The sequence below is a fragment of the Onychostruthus taczanowskii genome, unplaced genomic scaffold (genome assembly GCF_017590055.1).
Source record: "Onychostruthus taczanowskii isolate IOZ18803 unplaced genomic scaffold, ASM1759005v1 scaffold72, whole genome shotgun sequence".
Classification (NCBI taxonomy): domain Eukaryota; kingdom Metazoa; phylum Chordata; class Aves; order Passeriformes; family Passeridae; genus Onychostruthus; species Onychostruthus taczanowskii.
In genome coordinates, this window is record NW_024505008.1 from 128702 (window position 1) to 155792 (window position 27091).

The following is a 27091-nucleotide window of genomic DNA, read 5'->3' on the forward strand; positions in this document are numbered from 1 at the left end:
CTCTTAATGTATGCAGAGTCAGGCAAAGATCTCTGCCTTCTACGTACGAAAACAGCCAGATCTGCAATGCACTCTCTAAACCAAACTGCAATTCCACAGCCCAAAAATTTACAACAGGACAAAGCAAAAAGATGTAGTTTTCCATCCTAGACCCACAGCCCCATCTCTCTTAAAGAGATTTATGATGGCAGTAAAACAAGTCTTGGTAGACTGCTCCTATTGACTCGGATTTTTACAGAAAGCAGATGTAATGCATACAGCAGCACCGACCACGACTGTGATTCGGGCATTTATTGTTATCAAACTGCTTCTCCGGGTAAAAAAAAAAATAAAAAAAATAAAAAAATTTTTAAAAAATTACATTTAAAAAATCAAGACGCCTTTTCCTGAAACCAGAAGGTGATGCTAGCAGATTTCACCTTCCCCCAGCCCAGGGGTGGAGAGCACGCTCCACGGGGAGGACGGAGAGATCCAGGCCCCTTTGGGTTCCCTGCTGCAAACCGGGACGCGGCCGCAGACCCCGGCAGCATCTCCCGAGGAAGGGGTGCCGAGTCCGTCCTGCTGCGACGGCGACCATTCGACCGCCGGCTGCGAAATCCCCACATGGCCCCCGCCCCCTCCCAGTCCCCCTCCCATTTCTCCTTTCCACCACAGAAAAGGTGCGCGTGGGAAAAAAACACGTAAAAATTAAAAAAAAAACAGCAAACCAGCGCACTGGGGTATGCACGGCTCCACACATTATCCTACACACATCCCATCCCCACCAAATAAAATAATGGAATAAATAAACGGAGGGAAAGCACGCAACGCCCCGCCGCAGGCCGGGATGGAAGCGGTCATGGCCGTGCTAGCGCCGCTCCCCGCAGCCCGGGGCAGGTGCAGAGCTGCCCCGCTGGCTCGGAGATGCGCGCACGCCCACGCAGCCGGACACAGGCCGCCGCAGCGCCCGCGACCCGCTGCGGGCAGGAGCCACCGAGCGGGACAGGGCCGGCATCCCGCGCCGGGCACCCGCCCCGCGGGCCCGCTGCCTCCCCGACACCGCGGCGGGGGCGCGGCCGGACCCGCTCCCGGCCGCGACTCCTCCGCACCTGGTACGGGTCCGCGCCGCCTCTTCAGCAGGCAGGGCGGCTCCGGCGGGGGCGGCGATGCAGCGCAGGGCGGAAAGCCCAGCAGCCGGCCGCTCCTCCCGCAGCCACCATCTTCCTCCTCCTCCTCCTCCTGCCGCCGCCAGCACCGCCCGGGCTGGCCCCTCCTGCCGCACCGCCCTCACGCGTCAGCGCGCCCGCCCGCCCGCCCGCTCTCTCCCTCCCTGCCTTCCGCTGCCTCCCGGCAGGAGCGGGGCCCCACGGGCGTGGGCGGTGCCGCACCGTGGGCCCGGCCGGCTTGGAGGGGTCTGCGCGGCTTGGCTGCTCCCAGCGCGGCTCCGGCCTCTCGCCGGTCACGGGCCCGGCGCTCTCCGGAACGGCTGCCAGTGCCTGGGCAGCTCGGAGCGAGGGAGGCCCTACAGGCACCGACCTGTCCGTCTCACCTTCCCTGGGCGCGGGCCCCGCAGCCTCGGTGGCCCAGGAGGGAGGAGGCTCCCACCGCCGTGAAGGAGGTGTGAGGGAGGGTGCGTGTGCCAAGGCGCCGCATCCGCATCGCAGCTGCGAGCGGGCCCTGGTCGTGCTGCTCACCTGGGGAGAAGCTGCAAAAACCGAGCTGCAGCACAGGTAACCAAATTGTGCACGCAGCCTGCAGGGAGGCTTACTGCTGTGCTAGAAAGGGCTTGGCAGTGCCTCTTTCCCAAAATACCTACACCCGTGTTCACATACACAAACACAGTGTTGGACCTTAGGTTGCATCTATAGCCCAGCTGTAAACTATCTCGTATCTTCTCCAAGCTCCTGCTTCCTGTACTTAACTGCCCCAGTGATTCCACACATGTAAACAAAATCCTAAAGTCCTCAATACAGTGTCTTGCATTTTATGGTATTTAAACAAAATGAACTTTCAGAAGAAATACACCATTTCTTTTTCTCAGCCAGATCGATATCCAACCAGTTTCATTTTAAAAAGCCAGGGGACTTTAAAAAAACCTAACAACTGATGAAAAGTTGTAGTATTAGCAACCTAAATTGGTACATTTTGACAGTATTGTTAATTTATCTGTTCAGGGACCACATTGTGTTAAACATCTGTGAAGTGTTTAGGCAGACGCCACTATCTGTTCCCTTCCTCTTTGCTATGTTCTACATATCCTACATATATGGCCCTGGAACAGCCCTGGGTTACCACAGTTTGAGGTGTATACAATATGCATGACAGATTTCCAAAACTATCAGTTCTTGGAGAGTTTCCTTAAATAAAGCACTTCACTTGCAATCAAGCTCCTTCACCCTGTCCTTCCTCTCAAAATAATGGAGAAGTTCGTCCCGAAGTGATCCTTGTCCCTCTCCAAGAGGGACGTTTGCCCAGGTGACCTCTAGGGGTCCCCCCCAACCTACGTTTTTCTGTTACATTTCTGTCGTTTAAAAAGATTAAAAACAGCAGTCTCAATGACTGCCAAATTATATCCCAGAGAAGTTTCATGTCCTAAATGCATTTTTCTCACAGAGCTCCGATTACCGCATGTGTTTCACAGCCCATGATGGCAGGTCTCCTAGCACATAAGTTGTCTGTAAACTTCAAGTGACGGACACTGCTAGAATGCAACAGTATTTGTATTGCTAATGCTGCATTAGCATTGACCTTCAGGCTCTTGTTTTCATTATCATCCTCATTTAGTGAAATTTCAACACAGAAAATTAAAATCAACTGAAAAATATGTAGGAAAAGCACAAAGACTAATCTGTAACATTTATAAAATCAAGTAGCGCTGCAGATAAATCAATACTGTCTGCTGGATATTAAATTATAAACTTCTGAGGGTGACAGTTTTGTAAGTAGCTGTGATAATCAGCGACAAATATGTATCAGCCAGCTTCTGACATATTCAGACAACCTTGCTACGTAAAAAGTGCTATTTACACTGAACTAATTTTTTCATTGTATGGGGAGGTGGGGGAGGGGGGTAGGGAGGGAAGAGGAAGGGTGGTGTTGCTATTTATATACCCATTAGCCTAGATAAAAGCTTTGGCCCCGACAGTTCAGAAACATTTTTCCTACATTAGTCTACTAATCTAGTCAGTTTCTATGTGTTTTCGGGAGCTGGACATTGCAATGATCTTAGGTGTGTGTGACGTTATTTTCAGACTTGGGCTAAAAGCAAAACAGCTCTTGCAGGTTAAAAGATGAGTGCAAGCTTGATATTTTTAAGGTCATATAGCTCAAGACCCAGAAGGGCTGGAAATTAAAGCTTTCTACTGCCTGAAAGCTTAGGATTATAGCTTTCATATCTCAAAAAGCATTAATCACTCACTGTAGTGGTGTGTGCATTACCTGTTGCTAGAAAAGAGTAGGCTGTTTCAGGGGTGCTTGCTGGCACTGAAATAGTGGGTTTCAGAAATCAAAATGTTTTCAAATTCTGGTACTGGCCCAATGAACTAAAGGAAGGCAGTTTTATTAATATTTTCCAGGTTCAACCATCTTATTTTCTTTACTAGCTTCTTGGTCTGAAATAACTAAGTCAATAGCATGGGATCAGATCTATGGTTTTCAAGCATAAAAATCCAATTTTGTCAACTACTCTGACTTACCATATAAAATTTCACTGTGCCTTTATCCAATCTGTCTGTAACTCCTTAGCAGCACAAGAAACACATAGGTTCCACATGCAGTGATTTTCCATGTCAGGGAATGATACCTTAACATAACCTCCAAGCACTCCTGCAATCTCCACATGCACAAGGAGGATGCTCTTCTTTATCACTTAGGTATGTGTAGTCTTTAAGGTAGTATTGGAAGAAATCAAACACTTTATTCTGTAAATGCTACTTCTGTCTTATATTTGATTATATTTTATGGCTGTTATGGATTGACTCTGGCACAGTGCCAGTGCCTAGATGGCTGTCTCTCACCCTTTGGGACACTTGTCTCCCCCATATTCACTCTCTTGGGGCTTGGGGCTCAGGAATGGAGATTCTTCGCTGTAGGCCGAAAGTTCTAACACACCCTCCCCCTTCAGTCTCTGTTCCTTCGGCTTTTCTTTGTGGCCTTATCATTCTTGGCTTTTGGCCAACCGCCTCTCCCAAGGTGCAGTCTCTGCATTAACGGAAGAACCTGGCTTCACCCATGGCTATGTCAGGGAAAAGTCCGGCTAAAGCTACTCCAATCATCTCCTCCATCTCGGGTGCTCTATCTGCTGGCATTCCTTCACTTACTCAAACCTTCTTCATCTTTCCCCTCCTCCATCCTTTCTTAATTTCTAGCTGAGGAGGATTAGTGTTTTACAGTTTCTATTGTTTCAACACTAAAAGGGTTAAAAGCACAGCCTGTCCTGGCAGCGGCTGGACACCTTGCCCACCCCTTCTCCTCCCAACTGTTTTATTCTTCTCTCTGGGGGGGCTGCTCAAACCATCCCAGGAACTTCTCTACTTTTGCATCTTGCAGCGGCTCCGGCTTCTCTCTCAGGCCGCAGGCCTCCCCCTCCCCCACCCAGACGCAGCCGGGCAGGAGAGAGGATCCAATCTGCTCACCTGCCAGACTCCAAAGAGAGAGTCTCTCTGGGAGTGCTCTGCTTTTAACCCCTGTGTGTTCTCAGAGGCATGTCCAAGTCCCTAGTGGCCACATCAGGTGCCAATCTGAAATTTGGCCACTGATTGGTTTGACCATAACTTCCCAAAACCTCACTTCCGGGTCAAACCATGATAATGGCACATGAGTAATACAGCCTCTAATCAATTGGGATTCAACACCACTTTAAGCCTTCTAGTGCTGTTTCAAACATTAGTCACTGTTCCCAAAAAGTTGAGGTGCTTGCTTTACAGAATGTGAAAAAAATCAAAGTTAATTCTGTAGTTAATGAAGTGACTAGATTTTTTTCTGGTAAGGATTTCTTCAGCAACAAGCCAAATGATGTCCTCACTGGTGGGCTGGTTCCTGGATTCAGGTACTTCTGAATGCAGTACCATAGAAATCAGTCATAGGATCAGCCCAACTGCTTGGCAAAACAAAGCTAGAAGTAGGCTCAGGTCCAGTTTTTTAACCCATAGTGTCATGGTTTAGGAAGGTATTCCCCAGTTTACTGCTGGCACTGAAACATTACAAATCATGCACCGTCCATTCACTCCCCTGCCCCCTCTCTTCCCCTCATCTCTGCAGAAGGTTAGAGAGAACTGGAGGTACAAAAGGCTAGGATCACGGATTGAGATAGGAACAATTTACCAGAAGCAGCAATGAGATAATAAATGAACAGTAAAAGCAACTGAAGGATTCACGTGTGCTCACCATGCAGACACCCTTTACCGCTTGCTTCCCACTACATGACTGGAAGAGATCCCTTCCTCCTGCCCCTGTGCACAGCATCAGGTAATATAGAATATCCTATAGGTCCTGGTCCATGCCCCTCCTGGCTACTGCAGAAATTAACCCTGTCTTGCCTGGAACACAGGGCCTTCTGCCTGTAATTTCACATTTTAAAGCAATGATTTGGCACTACGGTCCTTCTGATTTTGGATTTCAGCAAGTTTTCAGCCTCAGTTGAGGCACTTCCACTATTAACCCCAAGAGGTCCAAGAGAGAGCAAAAGGAGATACACCCAGCCAAGGATAAGCTCCCTTCTGCTAACAAAGAGAATCCAGCATCGCTTGCATATCGAGACTTTCAGAAAGTGCTGCAAGTCTTGTTCTTTCAAGATGATGTTTGTGACAGATATCAGGTGCAATTTTGTACCACTTCCTCTTTGAAGCACCTAAATGTCACAGCTATACTACACAAAAAATGTATCCATTATGTCAGACCTGCTGTTTGAACACTTTGCACCTTAAGCCTCACCACACTGCCTGACAGTAGGGAAGTGCTCCTTTCAAAACCATTTGAAAGAGTGCCAGTAAAACCAATTTTTTTTGAAAAACTTTATTTTCAAGTGGACAGTAATTGTACGTGATCCCTTTTCATGTGTCAGTCTCATAATACTGTGATACCTTGCTGATGAGAATGCTGTAGGAACACAACACAAGTCTGATGTAGTCAGTCTCTTGGTCAAAGCTCAATGAATACAAAAAAAACCAGAACAAAAAACCCAACCCAGCTTAATTTACTCCAAATTAACGAGAAAATCATTCAGCTAGCAGGCTGTATTCAGACCAAGGGAGCAAATGAATAAGAATAAAAAACGCCAAGCATTTCTACTCAAATACAAAGCAAGTGAAATAAAAAAAGGTGTAGCAGAGCCAACACAAGTGATGCTGTCATAGCAGCCAGGGATATTTGTGTAGTTTGAATGATGAGTAATATTGGATAATAAAGCCTTATGGAAAATGGAAATAACCTTCATGTTCTCTGAAGAAACAAGAGGAACAGACTAAATGAAAACAATGGTCTGTCTAGTCTTGCGTATACACTTGTATTTACTTTCATTCAAATAATGAGCTAGTAATATATCTGAAGTCTGGTTTTTAAGGTGATGATGAAGCATAGCAATAAATTGACTTCTGTATGTTAAGTGTGACTTTAGACTGAAAATAGAGCCTCCTCCTTGTCAAATTAGCCCAGAAGGCTGGCTTTTTTAGACCAAGTTCAGATATATCTGGTATATGTTCACTATAGAAAGACTCTTTTACACCTTCAATTTTGAAACGCTTTACTTATTGGGGAGCTAACAATAGTCGCTATATGATAGATGGCAGCAACAAATTAGGTGCAAAGTGAATTTGAAGGAAGATCTGTTTCGTGCACTAACATCTTTTACTCTTGCTAATAAAGATTGCTGTGTCAGGTTGAAGAATGACTGTCATTTGGAGAGATGAAAAGACTGGGCAGAGCACATGATTGAAAGGTGTCAGTGGATGGTTAGGTGAGAAATGTTTCAGCCTGAGCATATGAACCAAGTTAAGGTGAAAGGCAGCTTTTGCCAGAGAAATGGGATCTTTGATTATCTTGCCAAGGAAATTTCAGCCTTGCCCAAAGTACGTATACAGGTGTGTTCACATACAAGTATTTTGTCTTCAAAGAAGGAACACAGAAGAAAGAGCAAATCTTAGGTCTACATATTTGTCAGTCTTAGGAGAGTTGTGGGAATGCAGGCAAATTTAAATTGTGACAGCACAGTTCCTTTAAATAGTCTGCTAAGTTGTGCTGTAAAGATGTAGCAAACTCCTATGATTACAAGCAATCCCTTAATTTTTCTTCAGCCTAATTTTAGAGTAAGGTAGTCTGATATTTTATGATTTATCTCTTGAGATATTTTTGTTGCTTTGGTTTTACTACATATCACAATTAGAATAAATTGAAGTATGTTAAAAGAGTGAAGGAAGTGTGCTTTTTTGTATTAACTTTTATTAAAATGTAGCCTGGATTTATTTATAGTTTTGTTCCTTTATATTGATCTGTACTGAACATCATTCTTCTTAGATATTTCACGCACCTCAAGACAGCACTAATTGAAAACCATTTGCATTTTAATTGTTACTAAGTCACTAATGGCATGAGAAGGAAAAGGGTCAGAAACTGTAATGTTAGAGACATTCCTGAGCAATGGCTTCAGTGAAAACACATGTGCAGAAATTAGTTTCAGTAGCAGCTTTTAAAATGAATTGTAGGTGACAGGAGTATAAACAGTTAACCTGTAAATTTTTTTTTTGTATGAAATATGTTCACTCAAAAGTTATCAACAGTAAGACCAAATACTGTGGCTCATTTGTGGTATATCACAAAAATGCCACAGATTCTTTGCTGCAGTTACAACATTGCAGTATTAGTAAATATTAGGTCTGCTATTCATTAAGCAAATACTTTCCAGCTACTGGTTTTGTGGAATTTAGAAATTGCAATCACAAAATACTCATATATACATGCATACATATACACCAGCATTGTTGAAAAACACATAAGTAAAATGTGTTCAAAGTGCACTAAAAAATTTCCACGCAGACTGAACTTCTCTCCCTTGAGTGCATGACCAATATGCTATGCAGGCCAAGAGCCAGACCAGAGAGCCCTCCACAACAGGATTCATATATGACAATGCGTTAACCAATTTGCATGTTGCTAAATACGTGCACACCAACTGTTCCTTGTTTTTTTGGAGGACCCATGGTGCACTGAGCAGTGCAGAAGGGGAAATCGTCTGCTTTAGTAGAACTAACAAGCACTTTCACAACACGTGACATGACTTAAACCCCTCCAGAACAAAAGTCACAGCAGTCAGGTGCTAAACACAAAAGCACAGCTAAACCCTGTCCTGCTCCTACAGATTCAGCAAAACAAAACAAATCACTCCTGTTTTGTGCCACACCATGCTGCTTAGCATATTTAATAATGTTATAAGCATATTTAATAGTGTTAATTAATGTGTCATATTCAAACACAGTTGTCTTCCTGGCCTGCATGGGGACAAGCTCATTCTTCCTATCAAACCTTTAGCACCACAAAACAAAACCCCCAAATATATTCACTGACTCAGAAAATAAGTAATGGAGATAAAAAGAAGTATGATAATATCTTTCAAACTATTTACCATATGCACCGACCAGATGTAGGAAGGCTCAACTTCATTGACATAGCCAGACTCACAGAAGCCATAAAGTAGCTTTCATCCTTCACAAAGGATGTCAGCCTTGAGGTTTCCAAACAAGCACATCCGTCTGCCCATTCTGTGCAGTGGTAAAGCAGGTCTCTCATGCTCTGTGGCTACTCTCCTTTGGGGTGGTGAGCCCATACTACTTTCTGTGTACATTCAGTAGTTTCTCATCCCCTCCTTTGCCCTCCAAGTTCAAATAAAGATATATTTTTATATTTATGGAAACCCCTTATCCCTTAGAGAGGAATGGAGATAGGCATCTTCCCTTCTCTCCCCTCAATGTCCAGACTCATCAACAGGTTGTTCCAGTGCTACTTTCTGTTCCAGTGTGATCTGACAGTTTAACCCATAAGTTGGTAAGTTTGCAGTGGTTAGTTCTGCTAGCAGGGATAGCAAAGAATTGACATTTTCCCAATTAATTTTCATGTTCCTAATTATGACTCAGTGCAGCCAGCTTTGACCTGCTGTGTATTAATAAGCATTTAAGTCTGCATCCCTATTATGTGAGTGTGGACCCACTCACATAATGCAAGTATGTTCTCTTCATCAGTTGAAGACCAACTGCTGGCCAAGACAACCCAAAGTCTTTTTAGACAGAAGGGTATTTAGCTCTTTGTATTTCATGTTGAAACACCTCATTACGGTCACATAGAAACTACTTCTCAGCACTGCCACCCTCTCTTCCAATTACTCAATTCAAGCAGTAGTTGCAGTTTTCCCTTTGTTTTTGTCATGGCACTATCTTACAGAGAAAACTGCAACTATTGCTTGAATCTCATGAGCAGATGGAAAGCAAATTTTAATTTCTGTATTAATTCAGTTCAAGCACTGCCCAACTGAATAGCCTGTGTTTCATGGGACTGTAGGAACCAATAACGCTATTCATTTGAGGACTTCTGGAAAGCTTTTACTTTTGCAGTCAAAGTGGAAAGGCTTCAGAAAGTAAAGAAAAAAGCTGTCATGGGATAAAAAAATACCTACACTGAAGCAAGGTTTTCAGTTTTCCTGGAAACAGTCAAACCTGTTTGTGCAAGGGTATGTAAAGGGAGAGAGTCTGTGCTCCCTTACAGATATCTCATTAGGGACCTTTCCAATACCAAAGGGCATAACAAATAAACGGGGAGCCACAAACACAGCACAGAGAGACACAAACAGATGAACTAACAAAGGCAAAGGCAAGAAACAAACCTAAATGATGGGTTATTAAAAAACCAAAGGCAAACTGGAAAAGCTGCAACTGATGAGGATGCAAACCTGAGGGTCCAGGGTGTCCAAGGCGATTGGTGTACCTGTGTGGACATGTGAAGGATTACCGGGAGTGGGGATGGGGAGGTAGTGGACAGTGGTAGACAGCAAGGGCTACAAAGGGGACTTGTTACTCATAAAACACAGCCAGACAGCACCTTGTAAAGACAGGAGTTATGCACAAAGAGATTCATCTTCCCCTTTTCCTAAGAAAAAGCCATATTGTCCTTCAATAGTGAAGACACCTCAATGAGGAAAGAAATGAAGATCAACAGATTATCAGTGGCTACTAAATTTTCATGGCTTCACAAGCTTGTTTGAAGCGTTGAAAACTCTCACTGGCTTAAGGCAGTCAAGTACCATAAGCTAAAGATGCATACCCAGACATGCTAACCTGGCGTGATACTACAGAACTTGGTTACCTTTTAGTTTTTCTTTGTTTCATGCCTGTATGTGTTAAAAGCTTTTAGTTTTAGAGTGGATAATTATAATGTCCAGACTGATCTTTCTCTTCCTATCTTCTGTTTGACTACACTTGGTAATCACTAGCTGCCATGGAAACCACTAAGTGCAACTCCTATTATGTAACTTTTCCCAATCAGACAGAGGTGTCAGGCAGATTAATACCTCTGTTTAAACAAGCAACCTTATATGGTGAAAGAAAGCAAGACCTTTAAAATTTCACAGGTTCCACAGCTAAAAATCTTTGGTATCCTCATCTTTTGAGCTATAAGAAAACAGCAAAGCATACCTCAGCATAACAACAAAAAAAAAAAAAATTAAACTGGAGGGTTTGCCAGAGTTGAGGACATATTCAAGATTTAAAAAAAAAAAAAACAAATGCTGTCTCACACTAAATAGAAAATTTCCCACTTCCCTTGTGAACACTCCAGAATCTGAAAAACACTTGTCCTTTGTATTGGTTTTGCATGGCCTGCTTTTTGGCAGCGGGGGCGGGGCACAAAGATGGCTCCCATGAGAAGCTGCTGGAAGCTTCCACCATGTCCACTCTCTGCTGCCCAGCTGTAGCAGGAGAGCATGAGCAAGCCACTCACGTGAGTGCCTGGCGTTGAGCCAGTGTCAAATCATGACACCCTCCAAAGGCTGCCACCTTCCCCCAGGAACTGGTTTCCTAGCTTGTCAGACATAGCTCATTCAAGTAACAGCAAGACTCAGACAAAAACAAAAAAACCTGCTTCTGTTGTGCTTTTTTCCATTCTGTGCCCCAAAACTTACCCACTCTCCACTGATACTTCTTGACATAACAATTCCACTTCTTTTCTTTTTTTACCTCTTTACCAGACACTGCAAAAAAGTAGTTCTCTAAGTGCTTCAAATGTTTGGTTACAAAGGAAGTGGTGAATCCATGGTTTTACTTCAGAGGTGCAGAAGCCCAAACAGACTACAGAGTTAACAGCCATCTATTCCACACTTCTGGAAAAGCAGATACCACCTTCTGGTATCCAGCAAAGGAGTTCTAAAGGGATATTAGTAGCTCAGGAAGATTTAGACTTACTGGAACTAGAAAACAGTAGAAGGCTTGAAGCCCTGTGTCAGAAAACAACTAAATATTACAAAGTGCAAGCAGAAGAGAATGACCATGAAGACGTATTTTTAACTTCTTTCCCTGTATATCTGAACAAGATACCAAGATGACAAGACAATCCTAAAAATCCTTAAGTAAATTTGAGAAACACTGGATCTGCAGTTCCAGTCACACTTCACAATATACATGAAATACAAAAACCTCTAAGTTTAAAGAGCTTTTTCATATGCCATTACATTGAAATATCCCAGTGTCATTGCTTAATGAAATAAAAACCCAATCCCAACCACATGTTCTGATAGTTCAACATTCTTTTATATTAATATTTAGTCATGAAATACATTATTTAAATGAACCTTGGAATTATTTGGATTACAGCTGGAATGAAAGCTCTTTATAGAGCTACTGATTGCCCTGAAATACAAGCACTAGAAGCAAATTTACTGCAGCATTCACTCAAGTCTATAAAAGACATCTAAAGATCTAAGTCCATTTTGCAAAAAAATTAACAAGTTTTCATAAATGAAATGATATACATGTATATATATATGTATAAATAATGAAATAATATATACACACATATATATGTGTGTGTGTATATATATATATACACACATATATATACATGAAGTAAAATACTATTTGAAGAAGATCAACACTATAGATCCAGCTACTAATGTATGTGCATAATTATAAAGTTTACAAAAATAATAAGCATACCTCAAATATCTTTTCATCCAGTTCAGATCATGGGGCAGATGAGGGACAGCTGCTCTTCAGGTAGTCTTATAAAATTCATACAGCAGAATTTATGTTCTAAAGGCAGTCAACTGGAATCAAAGTACCATGTATAGTAGTACTTCTACATTACATCTACCTTTAGTATGAATCAAAGAAGGTATATTTTCTTAACACAAGAGGTCAATTACCTGCTTTTAATATCTGTGAAATTATTTCCCTTCAATTGTAACAGCACAGAAATTGTATGGAACCTAGAAAGACTGACACAAGTTCTTCTGGTTGCTTCCAGATTTTAAAAAAGGCAAGCACATCACAGAACATCATGCTGAAATTTTAAAAAGTTGGAGAAACATAAGCAGCAACCAGCTGTGCAAGTTCTACAACTCTATCAGCTGTGTATTGCCAGAAAGAAGTATCTTATAAAGAACTAACTCCTGTTCATCTCTCTCCTTTTATTAAACAAAGACCTAGGAAAGCTTCTGAAAAAGGCCTAAGTCTCAATGTTTAAAAGAACCAAAAGTAAGTCTGCTATCATCACTTAATTCACAAGAGAAGATAAAGCTCCTGTCAAAGGAAGTGTATCACTAGAGATCAGCAGTGATTACAAGGGGTGTCTGTTGCACAATGAATGAAAATGGAGTTCAGTATTGTCACAAAACAAAGATCTTTTAGGAGATGAAAAGTTTATTTATAAACTGCCAACATTTAACAAAAACAATATTACACTATTTTCCATTTTCTACAGAAATATAATAGCTTACAGCGGTGCTTAGTCCATTTCATCACTAACACATATAAAAACAAGTCTGCTGATAAATAAGTGAAAAAATCTGTTTACCAACCACCACCACCAAAATTGTACCTGTAAATTTTGGAAGCCATCTGCATAGAATAGTTAGAACTGTAAGGGTGCTCTTTTTTATTTTGTAAGTCATTTTGTACTACTAGGGTATGCAAAAATTTAAATAACATGCAATACAAAATACTTGAGATAAACAAGGTAAAACTCAGTGTGCACAACTGGAAAATAGTGCTAAGATGCCCTTCTATGTTTCTAACTAGACATCAGGAAAATGCATGTTTTATATGGTGGATTTTCAAATACCCTTCACAGCAAAACCAGTTTATAACAATGAAAATCTATACTTGGCCAGGCTCCACTGAAGGAGGACTAAAGTCATGGTGGAAGTTACCTAGTACTAGATAACAACAAATAATTGTAGAACATCTCAAATCAACATTATGCAGATGCATTTTACAAAGCATATTAGCTATTAGCTAGTGATAAGCATTTGCGGAGATGGAAGGGTGACAAATGTGCAATTTATTGTTGACCATAAATGCAGACAGCACGCCTGGAGAACAGCAAGACTCAGGCCATCCACTGTTCATTAAGACATTCCTGTTCAACATTGCATCAGTTATCACGTAGCACTTAAAAGCTCACCAGTCATCCCTAAATATCTTGCACAAACCTCAGCACTGGTATCTATTTGCTATTGATATGCAATACTTCCAAAACTAAACTGTTATCCTGGTTTGCACACAGGCATATTGTATGAAACTTTTTGCCACTAGCAAAGATGAAAAATCATGAAGGCAGGGGAGAGCATGGGGAGTTTTGAGCTGGGGCAGGAGGTGGAGGAAACTGGGAGAGAGAAGGAAAGGAGAGAATAGAGGGGAAGAAAAAAACAGAGGGGAAAAGGAAGCTTCCTTAGCTACTGATACCCTGTAGTACCCTACTAGTATTTCTCTAGCTGCCCTGTTAAACCACTAACATTCCATAACCACAAGGGTTCCTTTTCCACAGTGCTAATGAGTATATACTACAAACTTTTTTTTTTTTTTAAATTGAAGCCATAAATACAACTATTTGTGAAAGACAAACAAGTCCCTTACAATTCATCACACTAAACATGCCATGGCTATCAGGTAGAGGCTGGTACTCTCTCCACAGCATGGCCTGTTCTGAAATCAATGAAGTTGGTGGGAATTTCAAAACTCATTTCAATAGATGTAAAAATAAAGCATTCAGATCAAAAACAAATAACTAGATCCTGTAAATTACTTCTATACAAGAACTCTGGTGTGTTTATTACTTACTCCCTTCTGAAATAATGAACACCCAAATTAAGTAAACCAAGATTACTCATACTTACTCTTTCTATCTAGCAGCACAGTAAGAAGAAGAAAAAAAGAAAAAAAAAAAAGGAAACTAAGTATACAAGAGAAGCTTTTTTAAGCTTTGCATTTAGGATGATAAACAATACTTTCAGTAATGCCCTGTGATTTCAGGTGCTCATTTCAGGACACTTAGAATGAATCACATTGTCTAAGAGGAAACAGGAAAGGTGCTAGCATTTTCCAGTAAAACTGCTTCATTTAAGGAAAGCTCTCAAATCAAATAATTCAAAACCAGAAGACACTCAAAATTAAGAGCAATTCCGAGAATATTTTATGTGATTTATTTTAACAAAATGAGAAAAATACTGAAAACAAAGTACCAAAAATACTACTTATTCGTTTTTAAACACCAATTTAAGTCACTAGTTATACTTTTCTCAAGTCTCCTATGATGCTAAAGCACTCATGCAAAACTTGCCTGTGTGTTTCCTTTCTTGAGAACTGGTGAAAAGTATCCCCTGAGTATTTACTGAGCACCCCCAAATTTTCCCAACTTGCAAGGCCTGACAAACTCTTTCACAGTCTCAAAATACTCTCTACAAGCACTTGGAATAACACCACCACTAATGATTTGGTTGGTGTGTGCAGGCATTTGCCCAGTACAACGACAATCAGGCAGATTAAGACAGAGAGGGGAAGCAATAGATCTCACTGCTTTCAGCAGACAACCTGGCACTGACCCTGCTAAACTCAGACTCAGGACAGGTCATCCATGGAGGGGTCTGTCAGCAGGTAGCCAAATGTGGATGATTTTTGCAGTGTTCACAGGACATAAACACAGTTCCGCCATCCATCCATTCACACATACATGCACACTTATTGTGGGAGAATAAATATAGATAATTTATTCACAGATAAATTCTCTACTGATTACCCAAAAAGAAAAAAAAAAAAGACAATAATCCCCATCTGACAGGAATTCATCCTATGACAAAGTAATACCAGTGAAAAACAAACAATTCTTTACATTCACTGTCCTGTAGAACACTGGTCATTTAGCAGATTACTTTTCAGTGTCTTACTGTCCTGTCATAATTTTACTCTTTCTGCTACAAAATTTATGATTTATCTAATTCATCTTGAAAATCTACATAAAATTTACAATGGTCACAGCTGAGTATCTGAGAAATTTTCATAGAAAAAATACTGCAAAATATTATGTTCAAAACTAGTTGTATATCCCCCTAATTAGAAAGCTATGAGAATTAAATATTTTTGCAGAAATCTTGATAAAATAAACATTTCCCTACAGAGAATAGTACTTTGATGAACACAATGATGTTACAAAATTAGAGTTTATTGGCTCACTTGAACACTGTAGTGCTGTCACTACCTTGGATCTTAATGCTACTTCAAAACATTTAAGACATCTATTATTTTGATTATATGAAAGTAATAAAATTATATGAAGTGTGTTCCCAAGTACTGAAGTATTTCAGTTTTAAATGTAGCTACTTCAAAAAAGAAAAATTGATACAAAAGGGAATGAATACAGTAGGTACATTTTACTTTCTGAAAACAAATTCTGGTACCTCTTATCATTTATGTGATTTTTTTTTAACAGCAGATGAAAAAAACACATTCCTTTTACGTACTCATTACATGCAGCCATTCAGCAAATCTTACCATATTAATGATGTACCAATTTAATAACTTTATTCACAATGAACAGGTGTACCTCATCCAAGAAAAGCTCTTTGTTTAACCATAATTATATTCCATTCAGAAAATGTCTCATGAAGAAAACATGCACCTCACTGTGGGTTCTCCCCACATCTGTCTATACAGTAGGATGTACAGCAGGTTCCAGATGGTGCAGATAAAGATATTTAACAAAGCAGACTTCACTTAAGAATTCTGTTTTCCAGAATAACTCTGTTGCATGTAAGAGTTTGACAGCTATCAAAATCGATTTAGAATCCTAACAAAAGGTTTTCAAATACTGAATCTAAGACCTATGGTGCATCAACACAGATGCTGTAAAAAGCTTCCCCATCATTACCACATACTTTGAGATACTAACTACTTTACTGAATACTACTAGGAAGCTCAGAGAATACATCCAACACTGTCAGGAGCTTCTTGCAAGACTGCAACAGCAATTCAACAGAATAACAGTATGAAGCAGATGAGATGGTAAGGTCTACTGTGCATTACTGGGTTGGCATGTGGGTAGATTATAAAATACTATGCTAGACAAAAAAATAGTAATTAAAAGCCAGTTAAATGTTTAGCACTTTTTCCTTTAAAATCAATAATTATAAACTGTAAAAATGCATCCTAATTCACTATAATAGACTATGCCCTGAGAAGTAACATTACACACTAAGCAAAAGCCACTAGGAAGTGTCAGACCTGCAGTTCAAAAGCATAATATATGGAATTCCCTGGAAGCATATTTCCTCCATTTTTCAGCAACAGAGTTGCTTCTTCAGAGGAAAAGACAAATGAAAATTTATGCTAATTCTAGTTTTTCCAACTTTAACTACAGTATTTTTTTCTGTTCTCCTTCAAACTGTCCCAGGAAAACTTGACAGATTCATTGACAAAGCTCTTGTTTTTCACATCTGAAAGAGAATATAGGCCTAGCATGAGGTTCTGAAATAACTGAGCCTGATGAACTCCACTAATGGTCATCAGTCAAAGTACTTTTTGGGAGGTAGTCAGAGTTACTCAAACACAAAATTAGGCCACCTCAGCAATGCTTTGCTACATTTTTCTTTGCTGGTTGGAAGAACAAAGAAGAGGCTGAAAAGAAACATACCTCTGAGTACACAAGGAAATAAATCATAGACAGGGACACTGAACATCCTTCGAAACTAACTTGAATGTGAAGTGCATTTGAGAATTGGTGAGTTACACCCTATTTTTTGTATCTGACACTAATAAAACAGTAAGATCTAATTACACATATCTCTTTATCACGCAATGAGTGCAAAGAAGCATTTGAAGTGACACCTACGTTTCAGTGTCAGTTCATTGCTTTTTCCAAAATTGCTCTACGAGATACAATTCAGCAGTTATGAGTTTTTCTCCCCATCCCCATATTTTAAGTGCAATGGTTCACCTCCTACTAGATTTAAAAAAAAAAAAAAACAAACCAAAAAGCACTCTTCCATTACAGAAGGCAAAACAAAACTAAGCAAACAACAACTTGTCCAAAAATTTAATCATCAAATCTCTAAAGACTCACAACCTAAATTATTCTCTGTTACTCACATTTTACTCAGTGTATTTTATGTTCTTGAAAAAAGTATGCTTTTTGAGTCTGGTTATGCAGACAAACCTTTCCAAAACCCTTTCTTTCTGTTCATCAATATTACACAGTACTGTTTTAAAAATTCATTAACTATCTACTTAGGAAAAAAAATCATTCCCATCCATAAAGTCTAGCTACACATTCTAATTAAGCAGCACTAGAATAAAACTAGAAATGCCAGAAATTTTCATTTTAAGACAAAAATCTAAGGTTTCTCACTATATTATCACTTTGCTTATTTGTCTTAAAGCATATTACATACAAGGTAATTAATCAAATAGCATAAACTGACAAGTTGCTTTATCCCCTATTTAAATGACACATGGATTTTGTCGTATAAAGAATATGTAAGCAGTCAATAAAACACAAATATGCAGACATGAGTACATTAAGAATATTAATCAGAGCTGTAACAATGCATTCCAATGACTTCATACAAGTTCGTTATTGTAGCTGTCTTTAAAGCTGCATGTTTCTCCAGTGACTGTAACACACAAGACAAACAAAATGCCAGTGAAATAACAGTTACTGTATTTAGCAGCTGAGAATTTACCACTTTAAAATGTGGTTCCTTCTATTCCAAATTCTGTAGTTTCAAATTACATTTGTTCCTCGAAACCCTTTGTTTCCAGTACAAACAAATTTCCACAAAGACTAATCCAGTGAACAGAAAGAATCAATTCAAATGACATATACTACAGCAGAAGACAAAATTAGGAAAGATGCTGAACTTTACATTAAGATGTACAAAGATGTACAAAGTTTGATTTTATATTTGAAGAAACTTCAGACAGTGAGAGCTTTGAATTCTGCAGCTTGTGCTGGACGTTTTCTCTGCAGGAATGCTCACTGACTAAATTATTAGTCTCTGATCTCTGAAACACAAAACAGCTGAAATGCCTTATGTAAAGTAGCCGTGCTCAATACATTAACTACCAATGGCCTAAAGCCACTTTCTATTTTTCAAGCAGTTTTCAAACAGGACTCTGCAGTAACAGCAAGTGGTTGACAGGTATGCTGTAAAGATCATAGTTCCAGAACATCACATGAGTTTTGAGCTTAATGCAGTACGTTAGAAGTACCTCTTCAATAGTTTCATGCATGAGGCTTCAGGACATTGACAGTTCGAAGCAATTTCGATACGATTTTCCTTAATATAATTTATATTTTACTGTTAAATTATAATTTATATGTTATTATTATAATTTATATGTTACTGTTAAAAAATTAAAGCTCAAATTTAACAACTTGCTTTTTGCATTTCCTTCAAACAGAAAGGTATGACTTGTTTCAATTTCACTATTTAGTTTTCAGGTCTGCAAACATTTCTAAATGGAATTATTCTAACTGGATTTAAAAAATAGAGTGCAGGGGAATATTTCCTTGAAGTGCAGACTTTAAAAACCCACACTCATGAGTTAACTACAGCCATCAGTGTTTTACAAAAGCAGTAAGAATATCAGCATCATCTCTAATCAGAGTTCTCAGAACATTTTCAAGTACTAAAATTCAATACAACTCTCTTCAGTTACACAGGACCAAATCTTGTCATCCTACAAGAATACATCACTTGTGCTGACATGAATAGGAACTATACACATGTATATGAGGGCACCTGCTTAAATGTTTATGATGTCAAGTTCAAAAGAACAGAATTTCCACAGTACAGCTCGGAGAATGGTAAGACTCCAGATTATAGTCTGGAAGAACTATATAATGAGTTTCAAGTCAGATTCTAATACTAGTATTTTCTTCTGAAAGCCACAGTCTTTCCAGTGCAAGAAGAGATAATCTCTACCTTTCCACAGTTCAGGAAATGTTTCTTATCATGCTCCCACTTCTGAGATTGCTCCTATCACTACTACTTTTCTCATAAACTTGTAAATGTTGCCAAGGTAAACAGAACACACAAATACATTACGAAGTAATCAAGACCAAGAACCTATCTTTAATACACTGCCCCCTTGACTTCACACTTTCCAGGTTCATACGAGTAATTAATGGGATACTGTTAATCAAGCTGACCCTGGCTACTACACATAATTTAACATATCATCCACCTTCACTAAATATCAGGTCTCCTGGGATGTGTAAAAGCTCTTGCTCAAGTTAAGTTCTTAAGTTCAGACTCCTCTTTGTACTTGAACCTACCCATTTGTCAGTGATCACTGAGGCAACACTTTATGACAAAACTGGGCTCCCAAGCCAATACCACACTTCCTTCAGACAACAACTATGTTTTCTGCAACTAAAACCATCAAGCAAACCACCACAGCATCCCATAGCACCTCAAAGCTAACGTATGTAATACATGCATACCTATGGAGAGGCAGGTGTGCATGCCCACTGAAACAAAGCTTTGACATGGAGATGCTCAAGCCTGGATCAGTCTTATTTATGTACTGTAAACAGTATAGTGTGCATTTAGAAATGTAAATTTTAGCTACTTTTGTGCCTGAAATGAATCATGAACATACTCTCAAAGACTGGAGGTGGTCTGTTTTCATTTTGAAATGCAAGAGTAAACTCCATTCATCAAACTATATAGAAGTGCAGGAACTTCATATTTTGAGTGCTTTTTTGATTCAAAGTGACATCTTTTGAGCAGGCTACCTGTGCTTTTTCCTCCCTCATTGTTTCTCTCTCTGCCCAACAAAAACAGCATCTTGAAACTTATGGTCAAGAGGCATATGGGGCAGAAGACAAATAAAGCAATTATGGCAAGGACACTAACTTGAAAATCTAATCCCCCCAGAGAATAGTCTGCTTTTAAAAGAGGCAATGTTGCCATTGTATGGACTTCTACAGTTGTAGAATGTTTTCCCTGGGTCTGTGTACCAGCACAATTCTACTAGTGTAAAAAATCCCTTTTACAGACAAATTCTAAGGAAATGACAAAATACACCATTCATAATTGATTTCAAATTCCCTTAAAATTTACAGTCATGTAAACAGAGATGTATGGTTGGAGTAGAGCTCTTCTTCAAGAGTAAAAAATAGAAAACCAAACCAACAAAACCAAAACAACAAAGACTGAAGATCTTCAAAAAAACAGAAGGGAAGGGTTAGTTCCCTCCTTGCTGTCACTGGTTTTTATAACTGTATAGTCTCAATCATCAGTTGGAAGAGCTACTTTTTACTCCATCCAATATTGTACTTGTAGAGTCTTGATTAAGCACAAGTTATCAATGTGTGATTTGGCAGGGTGAGAATCTGTAGTGTAAAAAAGACATTCAGAAATGTGTATCAAATGTGATTAAATCTGGATTGTTGAGATAAAATAAATAAATAAACACCACGCAAGAAATGAAGGTAGTCTTGTTTTAAGAAAACGATTCACAAATACAGCCAAATACAGCTATGGCTGTAGGTGAACATGTGTTTGAACTATTTTCTGCCACATTTTCCTGTATCTGCTTATCAAGATTTCAACCTTACAGACCTTCCTATCAAGCTAACATGACAATTTAAAAGCAAACAAAAACCGAGTTAAAACAGTAAAAGGCATCACAGCTCCAAAACTTACTGAAGCCTTCAGAAAGAAACATTGTATTCTGGTGTTCTACCAAAGACTGCTACACAAAAATAATAGCACTCATCAAATATAGTCTGGATCCCGTAAGGTATTAGCCATACAGGAACAAACTGGGAACAGGTTTAGCTGATACTGACAGATTCTCCCATTTTCTCAGACACTCTGTTTCACAAGCATTTCAATATTTTTTTCTTTTACCTCTTTTTTTTTTAAGTCAAATGATTCAGAGTCCACCTTAATGCAGAAGTTAAAAAAAAAAATATGTCATGGTAGGAAGATGGTAAGAGTGATTTCTTTGAGAGATTAAGTAACAAACTGCATTTGCTTACTAAAAACATATGCCAGTTCTTTATTAAAGTGACAGATGCCTACTCTGAAATTTAGCTTTATGACTGACGATTAAAAGAGAGAGAAACACAGAGTTAGCTAACACTTGCAACCAAGACATGCATTTGTGTCTGAAAAGAGAATATTGCACTAAGAGAAGACCCCTGAAAGCTTTTGACATTTCCTTCACTGACCTAAAAAAGTAACTAACCATTTTCTATAGGCAGTAGCAAACCTGGCTTGGTCCACATCCCTACAAGTTGATAATACTTTATCAACAAACTGGAATTCCATTTCTGGACCAAGAGAGTCCTGCACAGGAGCACGCTTCAGGCGTTTTGTTTCTTGGGTATAACCTTGTTTGCTGCTGGGTTCATTCAAACCATCAACATCCATAGCTTGTGCCATGTGACTTGTTGCAGGACTGTGGTGGGAATTATTCAGACTTTCATCACTGCTGTCCACAGATGATACCGCTCCACTCACGAGAGGAAGTTTGTTGCTTAAGTGCTGCTGAAGGTAGAACACACACCTTCTTCAAAGGAAAAGAAAAGAAGAAAAAAAAAAAAAAGAGTCATGCACTGAAAATAACCTGCGGTTGCTGCTGAACTGTTTCATTTACCATCCCACCAGATTTCCCTCACAGACACAAAATCTGCTGTCTCTGCACACACTGTATTAGAAAGGGCTCCATGTCACTTTGGCAAATCTCTTGTTGCCTACTCAGGAACCTGCACCTAGATAGTAAAACAAACATTTTCTGCACTCAATCTTCTGTCGAAGATCTTTTGTTCATTTTTTGGTGTTTAAACATTTAAAGTGTGAGGAGGCTAATTACCAGCATCTTGTGTCTCTTGCACAAATTACAAGGTCAAGTGGAGCTTACACCTTACAAAATATTTAAGCCAAATCAAATTTCCCACACAATAGCTCTGATTATGCTCTTGAACATTTTCCAAATGCTTAATATATAGTAGCTTAAAAACCTTTTACTGAGTGGTACTTCCTAAAACCAGAACAATCTGTTTGGAAATACCATGTGAAGAATCATCCACAAACCAGAAGGAAACTCTTTTGACCAAGTCCTCTTACCTATGACACCACAATGTTTCATGCCCTGGGTAATTATCAATCAGTTCACTGCACAGTTCTATCTCTTCATCTAAACGGCGGGGGAGATCCACACTTTGCTCCTCTGCACAGGCAGCTTCTGTCCCTTCACTCTCTTCCTCCTTCTGAATGCTAGGGTTTTGTTCATTTACCACTTGATTTTGTACCAGAATGTTTTTGTCAGTCACCATTCTGCGTATCAAGGAACTGAGTAAAAACTGGCGGTAATGAAATCCACTATGGTCTGAGACGTGCATGGATACCCAGTATTTAGTGGATGAAAGTTCATCAAGGAGAACCTGAAACAAAATGCAGGGACAGTTATCAACCAGTATAATGGAGGAACTTACCACTACGGCTTCTGCATTAAGGAAATCTCTTCTTGGGGGATTTCAGCCACTGTGGTAATGGTTTAAGAATACACAGAAAAAAGACTCACTGAGCCCTTTCTACTATGTGTTGAAAAGCGTCTTGGCATCCCTGCAGAAAACAAATTAGTACTTCTTCCAAACCGTGAAAAGACAGGTTTTTCAGAAACCTGCCCACAAGATGAGTGGGAAAAGAATCCAAACCACTTCTGAAATAAGCAGTGGTTTAAGAATCTCAAAATGGTTAGCAAGAAATACTATTTAGAGGAGGCACAAACTACACTGCTATTAGCTTTAAGATTTTTACTTTCTACCCAGTGGATTGTGTGTGTCCGAAGGTAGGTGAGTTGCTTAAATGGAAAAAAATCCAAACTTAATTTGCCCCTTCATTTTCCATGAGAGAATGTCAACCATAACATTATGTTTAAAGCCCTAGAGCTGGTGAAATACAAAAGTACTTGTACATAATCAGGTTTCTTGATTTTACTACTAAAGAACCTCAAGAAAGGCTTTCACAACAATTCTGGTAAAATACTTAAATTGCCAACTGTAGCTCTGTTTTTAACACTTCTGGCTCCTGTGAATTGTCTCTTAATTCTGAGTGCTTTTAAACTTTCAAAATTCATTGCTGGGGAGAAATGCAAGTTTGGCTCCCAGACAAAGCTTTTACTATGCTTTGCTTTCTCTGTTGGAGCCAGTGGTTTGTTCTTTTTTCACAGGCCTTAACTTCTTTCCTCACACTGCTTCTCCTCCGGAGTTGAAACTATCCAAAGAGATCAAAACTACCATTTTCATTTACTTCTAAAGACTTTTGGAAGTAATCTTAATAATCTTATGTTACACTCTTGATTTTAACCTCTTCTCCTAAGCTACCTACATCACTTAACAGGACCAGCTGATGCAAAGTACCTTTCATAGGTAGAAGTCCTTCTTTCAGATACTGCAGCACAAAAGCCACAGCGTCCCACAAAGAAAACCATGGAAACACACAAGGCTAGCAATACAGCTTTTTAGGGGCATCTGTTCTAAAAGAAACTGGAGCAAATACAATGCAAACAGTGTCTTCTACCCAAGATAGTCGTCATGTTTTTCTAAATCTTGCCAAAAGATACCAGCATCAACTTTCTTTCAGAGATCAGCAAACTGAAGTGCATTATTAACAGTCCACACACAGGGTTCTTAAGGGGACTAAAACTCCATGTCCAGATCTTACTTTAAACCATAAGATCAGCTTTTCCTTTCTTCATAGAACTGAGCTTAGTATTTTAAACTTCTGAACTTCAAAATTTATAAGTCTCTTAAGAACAACATAAGGCTCAGAAAAAGCAGATCAGCCTTTATTCAGCTGTGATTGGTACTACATACATTTATGCTCAACTGAGACCTTGGAAGAATCCAATTCATTTATTGGAAATATTCATAAGCTACAAATTTACAGGGGAACATGTTAATTACACATTTTAACTCTCTGTACAAAGGGAACAAAATTTCTCCCAGCATTGCTCCTTACCTGAACCAGAATACCTATTTTGAAAAAGCAACACAGAAGATTGCCATGAAAACTTCTTCAGATCTACAAAAAACAGCCTCCTACCTAGGAACCTCAGATTACCAGTGGAAGATGCTTCTAACAACTGAAAGTAAAAGAAAAAGCCAGCTGATGTCTGAATTCTGAGAGGTTCTTTCTTACAAAGCCAGCTTTCTCCATTTCTATCTCTACCAGTACAAGCCCTTGTACAGGACCTTTGCCACTGTTCTGTGAAGAAAGAGGAAATTATATGAAAATACTTCCCTCCCCACTCTTGACAACCTCTTTTCTACCTCTGGTGGTCAGCTGACTACCATGGAACTGGCAGCCTTCCCCAGAACATGACGTGCTCAGTGACCTTCGTCTCAACCTCTGGGTGTGCACTCCCTCTTATACCCTTCCTGACCATGTGTTTGCTTGTTTTAGAGCACTTTTCCAACCATAAACGGCAGACCTGAACTTCCTCCTTGGTCTGGGACACTGGGGAAATTAAAAGAACTGGGGAAACAAACTTTTAAGGACAACTAGATAAATATAGCAATGTCCACTCACAGAAACTAGCACTTTTGTAGACCCAGTCATCTAAGAAAAAGCCAAGGCATGACTGGGGATGGCTACAAGAAAAACTACTTTGTGTCTCATGAACACCTTGTCTTGTGGGCATCACACAAGAGAGGTGTTGTGTGACAATGACAATTACTCCACCACTTGTTTGCTTGCTTGTTTTATTGTAGAGTCTGCTCAATCTCCATCCTGTAATTATGAAATTGAGTATTCCAATCTAAAGAAAACAAAAAAGTTCGTCAATCCTTGCTGAACTACACCCTATTTTTCTATCTGCATAATTTCACTGAAGCAACATGGTGTGTATGAATTTTAAGACTGCACCCCTACTACTCTGTTACCCCATTTCTCTAACTCATTATGCACCCACCTTTTAGTAGGTATCTAGAGCCCATGATCTAACCCCACTAACTGTACAGTCATATGAGAAACCTGAAATCGGGCTTTCCAAAGCAAGTATTCCAATACCAGAAATATTAGATTAGTTTCAAACAATCTATTCTTGATAAATTCTTGATTTATATTAATGAACACTATTTAAACACTATGTAAACTTGTTAATGCCATTCAAATTCTGCAGCTAGAACAAACTGAAATTTCTATATTGAAAGAAGATAATGTTTTTGACTGTCTAGTGCAAGAAAGCAGAAACATCTACATACTTTCAGTAAATTTTCCTACTGGGCCAAAACTTTCTTCTCTAGCATTTTAAATCTTTTTCCCCGAGCTTGAACTGAGATTCAATACGCAGCAGCATTAGGATTATCAAACCAAAGGGAAAAGAATAACCAAAATCCTATTACACAGCCTACCTCCTGAAATCCTCCAAAGCAGGTCGACAGCTTTATTAATGATAAACCTGTTTTGAGAAGTCATATTTAAATGATAATACAACACACAATTTATGTTTCTGGGCCTCTGCTTTCTTGTGCACTTCAAACTACAGGCAAAGTTTGTATTACAGCAGAAATACAGCTCCTCTTAATACAGGTACTCCTTAATTTCAGTCAACCTTGCAAGAACTAAATGGCCACAGAATTGGTGACTGTTTTATCTGTCAATTTTTCAGCATGTTCTTGTCTTGCATCTTGTTGAAATTTATCATACTTTTCAGATATTCAAACACAGAAATTGCTGAAGGTGTTACATGAGACACTGTGCCAGTAAAAAACCTCTAAAGAACTGAAAAACCAAGGAAAAGCCAGACAGAACTTGGCAAGAGGCACAAAGAATAAAGAGGGACTGTGTAAGCCAAAGAATAACAAGAGGGACTGTGTAAGTATACAGGTCACAAAAAAAGACCAAGGAGAGTGAATGCTCCCTAATAAATAAGAATTGGTGGCAACTGATATGGAAAAGGATGAAGTACCGCAGTTGTTGTCTCAGTCTTCACTGGTAGTCAGGCCTCCCTCCCAATTCTCTCTAGTCCCTGATCCTCTAGACTCTTGTGTGGGGAAGCAAACTCCCTCCCAGTAGTAAAGAGCAAGTTCACAACCACTAGAGGAAGCTGAACTGCCACAAGTCTATGGCACTGAAGATCCACATTACAGAGTCCTGAGACAACTGGCTCACATTGCCAAACCGCTGTCCACTGTATCTGAAGTCATGGTGATTAGGGGAAGTCCCCAGTGACTGGAAAAAGGGAAACACTGCTCCCATTTTCAAAAAGGGGAGAAAGGAAGACCCAGGGAACTGGAGACCACTAAGTCCCACCTCTGTGGCTGGCAAGATCATGGTGCAGATCCTTCCAGAAGACATGCTAAGGTACCTACGAGACAAGGAGGTGACACAAGGCAGCCAGGAATCATGCCTGACCAATCTGGCGGCCTTCTATGACAGAGTTACAGCAGTGGTCAACAAGACAACAAGAGAAGACTAACAGAGGCCATCAATCTGTGGAAGGCATTCGATATGGGTTCCTCATGGCATCCTTATCTCCAAATTTGAGACAGATGAATTTGATGGAAGGTCCATTCAGTGGGAAAGGAACTGGCTGGATGGATGCAGCCAGAGAGGAGTGGTCAACAG

General features: G+C 39.7%; 2 protein-coding genes across 4 annotated transcripts in view; both read right to left on the minus strand.

Moving 5' to 3' along the window:
- The window catches only part of APBA1 (amyloid beta precursor protein binding family A member 1), an 84003-nt gene extending 82762 nt beyond the window's left edge, over positions 1 to 1241 (minus strand). For both annotated transcript variants that reach the window (XM_041422177.1, XM_041422176.1), the window contains exon 1: positions 1089 to 1241. The gene's annotated coding sequence lies outside the window, so the exon portion shown is untranslated. The remainder of the gene's footprint in view (positions 1 to 1088) is intronic.
- An 11624-nt stretch (positions 1242 to 12865) lies between these two features.
- The window catches only part of PTAR1 (protein prenyltransferase alpha subunit repeat containing 1), a 35574-nt gene continuing 21348 nt past the window's right edge, over positions 12866 to 27091 (minus strand). Inside the window, exons 6-7 of one of the 2 annotated variants that reach the window (XM_041422201.1) lie at positions 22586 to 22902; positions 12866 to 22025 (exon numbers count right to left, since the gene is read on the minus strand). In XM_041422201.1, the coding sequence (XP_041278135.1) occupies positions 21680 to 22025; positions 22586 to 22902 (663 nt within the window). In that variant the 3' untranslated portion in view covers positions 12866 to 21679. Of the gene's footprint in view, positions 22029 to 22585; positions 22903 to 27091 lie in introns of both variants that reach the window. The other variant, XM_041422200.1, reaches the window with a different exon arrangement.